The sequence below is a fragment of the Rhizophagus irregularis genome, chromosome 16 (assembly GCF_026210795.1).
Source record: "Rhizophagus irregularis chromosome 16, complete sequence".
Classification (NCBI taxonomy): Eukaryota; Fungi; Glomeromycota; class Glomeromycetes; order Glomerales; family Glomeraceae; genus Rhizophagus; species Rhizophagus irregularis.
The window spans coordinates 4,548,131-4,560,455 of NC_089444.1; the positions used below are offsets into that span (position 1 = coordinate 4,548,131).

Genomic DNA, 12,325 nt, shown 5'->3' on the forward strand with positions numbered 1-12,325 from the left:
TTTTTTTTTAAGGACAGCCCTTCGGGCAGATTTGTTATTTACTTGATGTTCCAATATCTACTGCGCCACCCAAAGTGCAATACAAGATCTTAGAGAATGCGAAATGAAAATAACAGCTAATACATAAAATATTTAAATGAACATGAATTTTCAATCACTAAATATTACTTAAGAGTTTTATATTTAAGAATCCTTGGATAAATTAGTTTTTAACTGTAAATAAAAATATTGGCAAAATTAAATTTTTGTTTTGTGCAAGTACAAAAATTGATCGACATAATATTAAAAAATGTGATTTATTCGTGATCTATCAAATTAACATTCATCTTTAGTAGCACAGTTAAATTCGGCGCAAAAAGTTAACATTATGTTGACTGTCTATGTACATGTACATGTACAGTACATGTATTACTTATCTCCTGGCTAATTAGAAATAAGTAAAATTTTACTAGGATTGGATAAATGATCGGCCGAAGGCCGATCATGTTCCGATTCTAAGTAAAATTTTACTATTCCAATTAGCCAGGAGATAATTGATTTATCCCCTGCCATTTATATAGTTTAGACTATTTTAGACTATTTTAGACTATTTTAGTCTATTGTGTAATATCAATAAATATAAATACCCTATTTGTAATCATTTTTACATTTTTTTTCTCTCCTTTTTACATTTTTTTCTCTCCTTTTTAATTTCAAAATAAAATGTCTAGTTTCAAAAAAGCCTCCGAATTATTAAATTCAAGTAATGATACTGTCACTATAAATGAATTAAAAGGAAGATTGAATCATTTAGAAAATAATCAACTTTCTGAAATACACAAATCATTATCAAAATCGTCTAATAAAGAAACATTTGATCGTCCTTGTATAGAAACTTTACAAAAGTATGTCTCTTCCGCAAAACCAAAAAATACTAACAAAAATACACGTTTATGGGTTTCTAGATTTGAAAGCTTTGTAAATGACACTCAACCAAACATAGATTTAATGACCCTTTATGACAAAAAAGCCATTGCAATGTTGTTATGTGAATTCATTATAGTTATTCAAACAAAAGACAAAAAGGAATACAAAGCAAACTCACTGTATAATGGTATATGTGCTATAAATCGGTTTTATCAAGAAATGTTTAAAGATAGAGAACCATTCAATATACATGAGGATTTTGAATTTAGAATAGTGCGTGATACATTACATACAAGAATGATAGAATTGGAAGAAATCAATAATGGTGAATATAATGGAGCTGATCCTCTTACTGATGAAGAAATGGTAAAAATCTTCGAACATCCTGATATATCAAGTAATTCACCAGATGGATTATTAAGGAGAGTCTTTTTATGGGTAGGATGTTGTACAGCACGTAGAGGGGGATCATATCATAGTATTATGGCTAGCCATTTTAAAAAACGTGATGATGGAGGATATAACATTGTGACAATTCATGATAAAACTCACCAGGGAGGATATTATCACCAAACAAATTCTAATCAACAACCTGTTCATATTATTCCACCAGATGAACCAGGAACATATGGAGCATGTCATGACATTAGAAAATACTTGAGTTTACGGCCTAATAATGCAGAAGAAAACTTTTTTCTTCGTATTAATAAAGATATTGAAGGTACAATTTTATATGATTTCTTTCTCTACAATATTTTTAACACAAACTAATAAATTTCAATATATTATTTAGAAAATTGGTATTCTACTTTTCATTTAGGTCGAGATAAATTATCTGGAATGTTAAAAGAAATTTGTAATATTACGGGTATTGATTGCACAAACAGAAGAATTGTAAATCATTCATTACGAAAACGTACTGCACAAAAGTTAAATGACGAAGGATTGGATTCACAAGCTATAATGAATGTAACATTGCACCGGTCCATTGCAGGATTAAATGCGTTAGTATATATTATAATATAATATTTAATTTTTTTATTTTGTCATTAAAATTCATTTATTTTATAGATATCGAACACAAAATGAAAAGCAAAAATTGGACATCGCAAAGTTAACACTTCCAGGCATTTCAAAGGTATCTAATTAATTCTTTATTATAAATTATCATTATAATTATTAATTTTTTTTACACTTTATTTATAAAAGGATATTTCGATGCAAGAAAATTTGGAAAAATCTGCCGAAGATCTAAATACGGAACAAAGAATTGAAAATTTATCATCTCAGGAAGAGACTAAAACAGAACCATTCACTGAAATTCAAAATATCACAATTCCTTTAAAGCGTAAAGATGATTTAATTGATAATTTTCGTCTTAAGTTTGTTAAATGTAGTAATTTTACTATTAACATTACAAAATAAATAATTTGTCTAGTTATCTAGAGTAAATATGTACTAGAAACGCATAAATAAATATATATAAATTGATCATCCAGTAGGTATAAGTACAATCGGATAACTGTATAAATGGTGCCGATCAGGGGATAAGTTCATGTTAATGTACTGTACATGTACATGTACATGTACATAAGTTATATAAGATTTGATGGACCTTTTTTTACCAAAAAGGAAATTTTTTTTCAATTTCATGGCAATTCTGCATGTGGGTAAATATCAAATTAAGAAAGGATGTACATATATTCGAATTAATAAATTTGATAAATTTATAAAATGATTGACAAATGATTGACATAAAAATAACTACTTTTGTAAAAAACGCCCAATAAAAGATTATCTCTGTGTTAAAAAAATTATTATTACATTACCTAGTAATAATAGTAGTTATACTAATAATATTCATTATGATTCTTTAGATAGTGTTAGGAATTACATTTATTTTGGTAAAAATATAATAGAATTTTATACTAATCTTACTTCGTAGCGCCATCGTAGATTTTAGTAGTTTGATTTATATAATTTTATAGGGTCAATTTTACTTTCTTCTGCAGGGCGGGCTTCAACTTACCAAGTTTCGGCTAGTGTATGGGAGGTAGTGGGTTAATTAAAGAAATGGTTTTTAGGTGTAGTTGGTTATATCTTTAATAGTTTCGTATTTAATTGCCCCACCGTCGAAGTAGATTCTTCTGATAGTTTAGTTCATTTTTTTTATTTTACTTCTTCATTTTTGATATGTTTATAAAATTTGTATTCGCTAACTATTACTGTTCAATAAAAATAAAAATAAAAAAATTATTATTACGGAGAGAAAAAAACTCTCTCTCCTTTCTCTCACTTTTCTTAATGGAAATAATATTTCACTCATTTTAAAATACTCGTATTTAAAGAAGTTGCCCTAAATACCTGGTTAAAACACCAACTTGGTTTCCGCTACTTGTCTCTATTGGGTCCAGCGGCACTTGTTCATATGTTTTGAACGACTTTGGTTATAAGGTTGAAGATTCCAAGCTGGAAGGAAGAAATTTCCATTTCGCTCAGTGGTGAAAGTTCGCTTTCTTAATAATAAGGTGTTGTTCCTGGTGATAGTTTGGTGAAGTTTCCCTCTTTACCTAGGTTTTTACTCCTTTGGGTTGGTTTTCCTAGGGTTATGAATTTTTCTTATTTTTTTGGTGAATTTTTCTCGTCTTTCTTTTTTGCCTTCTGCTTTTTGGAGTTTTTCTGGGGGGTAGGGGGGTATCCCAAAATTGATCGACATCAGGTGGTTTGTAGATCTTTTCTTTTGAGAGAGTTGGGTGTAATTTAAGGGGGGTGCAGATCTTGGTGATCAGTTTTTGGTCAGGTGAGGTCAAGGTGGTACATGTTTGGACTATCATGGGTTTTTTTCTGCAGTTTAGTTTAGATTGGAGGGATCGTTCGAAATGAGGTGGGTGTCCTTTCGGGGATTGCACGACACTAAAAAGTTCCCCTTTAGTTTACTCTTAGGTAGTTTATTAACTCTGGTAATATAGTCACTTGGAGAATTTATTTTTATCGACCAGTGTGGGGGGATTTTTCCAACCAGGGGCTGGCGGTTCAGTTTGATAATCTGCGGGGTACGGGCTTCAACTTACCAAAACTTAGGTTTACCTAGGCGAGAGTATGGGAGGCAGTGGCGTTATCTGGGTTTTTGTGTCGTGGGGTCTAATTTTAGTATCTCACATTATACCTTCTTCCTGTTAATTGCCCACTGGTTTGAGTAGATTATTTTCGCGTGTAGTTTAGTTAGTATTTTTGTCAATTTTGACTTATATGTAATTTTCTACTTATAATCGCGTCCATGTTAGGTTTCTAACTGGAACCCATTAATAAAAATAAAAATAAAAATAAAAATAAAAATAAAAATAAAAAAATTATTATTACGATAAATCAGCTGTAAATAGTGATATAGTGATCTGTTAAAAAAATAATAATAATAAACTAATGCTAAATTGTACTATAATCTAAATTTTTGAAGATATAATAATATTTATTTTTAATTTTAATAAATATTTAAAAGTTACTGTAAATTTTATTAGTAAAATATTTTTAGTGGAGTAAAATTATTATTAAAAAAAAATCAAAAATTTATTAATTAAGAAAACATTCATTTTGAAAATTTTGAAAGTATTTTTCCTTTTTTAAATTTTATGAATTCTTTGATAAAAATTTTTTTACGAAAAGAGAAAAAAATAGATCAAAATGGAAAACCATTTCCTTTATATTTTTTATGATTTTTTTTAATTTTTTTTTCAACGAAAAAAATTTTTTACAAAAGAGAAAAAATAAATTAAAAAGGAAACCCATTTCCTTTTTCATCTTATAAATTTTTTTGATTTTTTTATGAAAAAAAATTTTTACAAAAGGAGAAAAAAAAAATTAAAAAGGAAACCCATTTCCTTTTTTCATTTTTATAATTTTTTTTTGATTTTTTTTTTCATGAAAAAAAAAATTTTAACAAAAAGAGAAAAAAGTAAATCAAAAATGGTAGGGTATTTCCTTTTTTATTTTTATAAATTTTTTTGATTTTTTTTTTTTAACAAAAAAAAAGTTTTTTACGAAAAGAGAAAAAATTAAAGCAAAAATGGAAAGTTATTTCCTTTTTCAATCAAAAAAAAATCTAAAAAACGTTAGCTTCGCTATTTTTTTTTTTTTTTTTTTTTTTAAAGTTCAACTCATATATTTATTAATTTTAGAATAAAGATACAAAACGCGAGTTACAAAAATAAAGCTCTAGCTAACTAGTTACTAAATAGTTGTGGGGGGATAAGAATTAATTGCTCTACGAGACGATCTAAATCCCACTGCCGACCCATAAACAACTTTCACCCATCTACTTGATGGACTACTGGAAGACGTATCAACCTTAATAGCGTTTATAAACTACACTAACACCTACTGCACCTTTAATTAACTACACTACTACTAATAAATTAAAATTCTATAAACATAATAACAAAGAGCTACGCTATTATGGTACACAACAATTATAGTAATCAATTATTTTTCCTCCATATCTAATGTAATTAACTAATCCTTCTGTATCATTATATTTTTTATCTGTAGGAGGTTTTTTTGTTGTTATACATTTTTCTTTACCATATTGTTCTTTTAAAACATTTTTTGTAATTTCTAATGCGATATTAATTTCATGATAGACAGAACATCGTTCATTCCAAAAATCTCTAATTAAATTGAAAGAAATTTTCCAGAAATTCCTTTGTTTTTTTATAATTTTTTAATTTTCCATTAATAAATTTACATAAACTTAAAGGAATTATTCCTTTTATTATATCAATACTTGTAAAAAAATCTTCTCTAATTGAATTATCCCAAATATAAGGTAAATCTGGCAAATCAATATCTTCTACATATAATGCTTGATTTTCTATATGATCATTAATACTATCAATTAAAATTTGTTTTATCTGTTGAATTAATATAAAATTGTCTTCTGATCTTTGGTTACATGTCCAAACATGATTAAATTCTTCTTTTTCTATATTACATATTGGACAAAAACGATCTTTAAAAATTGAAAAACATGATTTTTTAATATGTTCTATTGTAGGTATTTCTTCAATAAGAAATTGAATCTTTTTTCGCTTTAACTTAGATTCATAAAAATCTGTATGCATAGTACCTTGGTCTCCTTGTAGTAGATAAAATGTAATTTCCCAATCTACTTGTAGTTTTCGATATTTATAATTTCGATTAAGATTTAAAAATTGTTCCAGATTAAAAATATTTGTATATATTTTTAAAAATTTTCTTAAACTTAATTCTATTGGTACACCATTCCATTTAGGAAAAAATTTAATTAATGATAATGACGTTGTTTTAATATTAATTCCTAAATGTTGTATGTAATTATATTTATCTTTCAAATGTTGATTAAATATTGAAAAATTAAGATCATTTTCCTGAACAAGTAAAATATTAACATCTAATGATAATGTTTTAATAATTTCAAAAATTATAATCCACATATAATTATGGTGTTTTAATTTAAAAATTTGTCGACTCGTTAATGAAAAAAAATTATTAATTCTATAATTATTATATGTTTCTATTAACGATTTATCTTTTGTAAAAATAGTTATTCTACTATTTTCTGGTAATATAATTATAGAACATAATAATGCTAAAATTGATGCTTTTGTTACTGATATATAATTATTATAACTTGAAAAAAATTCTAATATAAATGTCGAATTCAAATCAAATGTACTAAAACCAAAAATTGATTCAGCTTTATCTGTGCCTATGTTTTTTGCTGATCCATCTATATAAGTTAAAAATTGTTTAACATTTAACGATAGTATTAATCTTTGAGAATATAATAAATCTGATTTATTTAAAGATAGATCTATATATTTATCAATTATATTAACATTTTGATTCTGAAAATTCATTATAAACCTTGAGTCCATAACTTGATAATATTGTGGATTTAAATTTAAATGTTGATTTATTTCCATTATCTGAAAAATATCTACGTATTGGTAGAACTAATGTTTTATTTTTTTCAAATTTATCTGTAAAATTTTTTGTTTTTTCTCCTACTAAAAACATATTAGATGTTTTAAGCTTTAATAAACATTTTTTTGATTCACGAGTATCATTTGCAAAATTACAACCAGAACAAGTTTGAACTTCCATATAAATACTTTGTTTATCACTTGTGACAATATAATGTCTAATGATGTATTCTTCTCCCTTTTTTTCTTCATCAAAAATTCTTCCTATTTGTAATCCATTATTCCAAAACATTATAAATTGTTTTTTCTTACATTCATTTGGCAAAATTAATTCGTAACCTTTTAAATTATTAATTACATTACTATATCGATAACGTGGTTTCAATAAATTCGTATATTTATCTTCTATTGTAATATCATTTAATATTGAAAAAATTTTTGGGGTAATATTACTTGATCTTAAATTTCCAACAAAACGTCGTTGTTTAAATTGCCAAAAAGTTAAAAAATAATCTCCTTTTAATGTAGTTAGTTGATCTAGAAACATTAATTTATATTTTCTTAATTGTTTCAAATATTTTATATAAACTTTTGGTGTAATTATATTTATAATTAATTCATGCCCACCTATTATTTTATTCAAATTGGAAATATCCAATTTATCTAATTCTATTGAAACATTATTTTCCTTCATTAAAAAAATATTATTTATAATAAAATTATTTTTAAATTTTGGTAAAAATACATTAATCTCTTTTTTTTGATATGGCATGTCTACTAAAGGACTTTTATCTAACCATAACTTATTTTGAATATCTATTATTCTAATTCTCATAATATCACCTAATAAACCTCTGTCATTTATTTGTATAAAGAAATTATTTATCTTTGCTTGAATCTGATTGGCCCAGATAGAGCGTATATTATATATTAGATTATTCTCTACTATTGAATTAGGCGCTGTTGATGCAAATTTAAGTTTATTTTTAAACATTCTTCTATACGGTACCATCATTTGATTACATTCTTTTTCTGTAAAAATCGTTACTTGAGATCTATACTCTATTCTAGAAAGTATTATTGAGTTAAAAATGTAAGCAGTTTGTTTATCTGTAATAACTTTCCTTCTTAAAGTATTTGTAATTAAATTAAGAATATCATTTTTGCATTGATTTAATACAAATTTTCTATCATCATAAGCATTGAACCATACTCCTAAAATCCTAATTGAGTTTTCTTTTGGAACTGGAAATATACTAATTTTTTTATCTCCAAAATTAATATTAATTTTTTCTTTTTTTTCAAAATCATAATTCTTTGATCGTAAAAGTAATTCACTTTTATCCTTATTAATCTGTATATCATTTAATGTATAAAATTCATCTGCAATAGATAAAAGTAATTCCAATTCATGTTTGTTTCCTGATATTATATTAGTATCATCCATGTAGGCTAAATTAGAAATATATAGCTTATGTTCCTTTTCGATATTCTCATAAATATTTACAATCTTTTTTGTTGATAATTTGTATCCCAAGTGATGTTTATTTAATTCGCATAGAAGAGGGTCATAGTATATACACCACAAAAGAGGAGAAATTACTTCCCCTTGATCAATTCCTACAAGAACATCATATTCAGGGGTTAAACGTTAGCTTCGCTATACTAACATATATATAAAATTATCTGAGACTTTTTCATCCAAATTTGGACTTATGGTTAGATCAAATGCAAAATCTAATCCATAAAAATGCACTAACTAATCCATAAAAACGCACAATTTTTCACAATTTTTCATAATTTTTCATTTTAAGATATGATTGTCAACGATCTAATGGATTCCAGGATATGATCATCATTTTGGCACAAAAAAATCTATCGAATTATTTGATATGAGGGTTAACTATATAACTAAAAAAATACATAAAAAAATCATACCGTTTAGACTAGCATGTATAAATAGTTTTGAATTGTGTAATATATTTTCTGCTTGCGCCTAATCTATTCCATGTTAGCGTAAGTTTTTTTTTGTTCTTTATTTTCTAGATTATTTAGGTTAATATCGGTAAGTTCAAGGTATGAATTCCGAATTGCAGATCATCCCGAAATTAGATAGATCATTTGTTGATTATTAATTTTATTCTCTGAGGTATTTTTTTTTTATAGACTAAACACATTTTTTTTTACGTAATTTTTTTTATATAAATTTTTTTCCTGTTATGACTTTTTTTTTGTTATTTGATTTTTTTTATAACACTTTTTTTTGTTATTTGATTTTTTTTAAAATACTTTTTGACTTTTTTCGATTATAACAATTATTTGATAAACGTTATCATTTTTTCTAATAAAAATACTTTTTTTTGTTTTTTTTTTACATAAATTTTTTTATAAAATAATAAGAAATAATTATAAAATTTATAATTAATTAATAATAATATTTGTAGTATTTTCGCAATATTAAAATTTTTTCGAAAATACTTCTAAAAAGTTAATCAATTTTTATTGATAATTATTGTTTCACAATTCCTTAATTAATACGAATTTCATTCTACACTTAAACGTCAAATCTTTAATATAAATAACTACATTGTTGTAAATATAATTGGGAATTGCTAATCGTTGCCTGGCCTGGATTTTTTTAAATGTCACATGATATACAATATATAAAGAATAAATTTATTGATCTGATTTTTTCAAACTTAGCTAATTTTTGGATCGGCTAAACTTAAAAATTTTATCGCAAACATCTATTTTAAAAAAATTTTTTTTGCAAGCATATTTACTCAAAATAATCTTATCTAATAAAATTTTATTTGTAAATATTAAATTTTAAATCACACATTTACGATTTTAAAGAAAAAAATCACTGTATTTATTTTTTAATGAAGTGATACAAATAAAAGAAAAGATAATTACAATGATCAAGAAAAAATATGCTAATAAAAAATGAAATAACAATGGAGTAATGAGAAGTAATAGAAGATAAAAGGGAGTAAAAAAGAGTAATGAGAAGTGTTAGGAAGCAAAAAGGAGAAATAGGACATGATGGAAGATGAAGAGGAGTGATTGGAGACGAAAAGGAGTGATGGGAAGATGAAGAGGAGTAATGAGAAGGTAAAGAGAAGTGAAGGGGGACGAAAAGGAGTGGTGGGAGACAAAAAGAAGTGATGGGAAGATGAAGAGGAGTGATGGGAGACGAGAAGGAGTGAAGGGAAGATGAAAAGGAATAATGAGAAGGTGAAGAGGAGTAATGGGAGACGAAGAGGAGTAATAGGAAGATGAAGAGGAGTGAATGGGAGACGAAAAGGAGTGATGAGAAACAAAAAGAAATGATGGGAAGTAAACAGGAGAGAAAAAGAAATAATGGAAAATGAAATGATGTAATAGAAAATAATGGGAGACGAAAAGAATGGAATAATAAGAAGTAATAGGAGGTGAAAAATGATGAGAGATAAAAAATAAAAAAATGATCATGATAGGAGGTTGGGTAGCAAAAGATAATGATAGGAAACCGAGTAAAAAATAAACCATAAAGTAAAAAAAATGTAGTTAGTAAGAAACGAAATATATGATAGAAACAAAATAAAAAAAAATTAATTTAAATGGATTTTTTTAAAATTAATGGTATTAATAATTACTAGTGATAAATTCAGGTATTTTGTATGATTATAACTTTATGCCAATATATAATTTTTTAAATTTAAATGTTTATTATTTTTTATTATTAAATAATTTTTTAATATGAAAACAAATGTTCTTTATAGGACCATCATAGTCCTTTAATAATGTGAGAACAATCAATAATGTAATGTGAGAACAATAATGTCCTCCCATGGTGAAGACCATCATGGTCCGTAATGTGAGGACAATAATGCCATCATGGTCCTCCAATAATGCGTGGACAATAATGTCTCTATGGTGAGGACCATCATGGTCCTCCAATAATGCGCGGACAATAATGTCCTCCATGGTGAGGACCACCATGGTCCTACAAAGTGAGGACAATAATGTCCTCCATAATGAGGACTAACATGGTCTATCATCCTCAATATGAGAATGATAATGTCCATGATGGTGAGGTCCAGTATGGTCCGTTATTATGGACAATAATATCCTTACTTTTAGACCAATCAGAGCCCGTGGGATGTATATGCCCATGGGTAGTTTATAAGCTAGGATCTGTTGCACAAAACTCCAGCTTATAAACTATGTCGATCATTTGGCTGGGGTGCAATAATTTTGAACGAATCTTTTTTTGTTGAAATTTATGCACCGCTTAATTTTGTAAAAATTGTGGAACAAACCAAATCGTGAAACAAACCAAAATTGTGAAACCAAGATTGCGAACCAATCAAAATTGCGAAACTAAATTGTGAAACCAAATTGTGGAACCAAATTATGAAACCAACCAACATTTAGCATAAATACGAATTATTTATGATCAAGAATTTTTATTAGCTTTTCAATTCTATTTATTGTTATTACTAGGGATGGCAACGGTCGGTCATGGTCGGTCATCGGTCGGTCATAACCGGTTAAGAACCTTTGACCGACTGACTGACCGTTTGACCGACCGGTCTGACCGACTGGTTAACCGACCGTTTAACCGATCCTGAAAATGTTTGCGAAACGTAATTTAATAAAAAAACGTTTGAAATACTTAATAAAAAACGTTTTCGCAACGTTTTCTATTAAAATAATTAAAAAAACGTTTGCGAAACATTTTTTTATTAAATTACATTTCACAAACATTTTCAGGATCGGTTAAACGGTCGGTCAAACGGTCAGTCAGAGGTCTTTGACCGACCGATATCGGTCACGGTCATGACCGGTCATAACCGGTTAATGACCGTGACCGTTGCCATCCTAGTTATTACACATCATAAGTATAATCAAATAAAATTGTTTCAACTTAATCACATGACTAATATACAGTATGTTACACCTATGTAGTATCAATACAATAGAATCCCATTCAAAATATTTCCTGGTTTGTTATAATATGTTATAGATGTACAAAGAAATATTTTCAAATAGATTATAAGATTATGTGTCGCATTTTTTATTTTGGATCGTCATATTTGTTTTTTTTAATTAACGTTTTAATTTTATTTTTTTAAAACAAGAAACAATTAAACGCTTCTTAATAAGAAACAACAGCAGAATACGTTAAGAGAAAAAAAAAAACTTCTCATATTGTATAATCTCGAAGTATATAACGTCAAATACATTGATTAATTATATCAGATAGCTTAAAACTTCTAAAATATTATTTTTCTCAGATTTTACTCTATTAATTTTAACATCACCTGAAAATAATCCTAAATAATAAATAAATTCTGTGTTTGTTTACAAAATATACTAAATCGTAGTAGTTGCCCAATTCATATGCCCTACAAAAAATCGCATACATTTTATTAATATTGCACAGCTTTACCATTTGTATTACCTTTGAAAATATT

At 26.5% G+C, this 12,325-nt stretch overlaps 1 protein-coding gene across 2 annotated transcripts; it reads right to left on the reverse strand.

The window, feature by feature from the left end:
* Positions 1–6,771: 6,771 nt before the first annotated feature.
* On the reverse strand, positions 6,772–7,410 carry OCT59_008651 (uncharacterized protein; the record flags this gene model as incomplete). Of its 2 annotated transcripts, none has more annotated exons than XM_066142656.1 (1): positions 6,772–7,410. In XM_066142656.1, one exon carries the CDS (start codon positions 7,408–7,410, stop codon positions 6,772–6,774), a length of 639 nt encoding a protein of 212 aa, XP_065999518.1. The 2 variants fall into 2 exon arrangements, with proteins under 2 accessions (XP_065999518.1, XP_065999519.1); XM_066142657.1 differs by having other exon boundaries at positions 6,772–7,155.
* Positions 7,411–12,325: the final 4,915 nt, after the last annotated feature.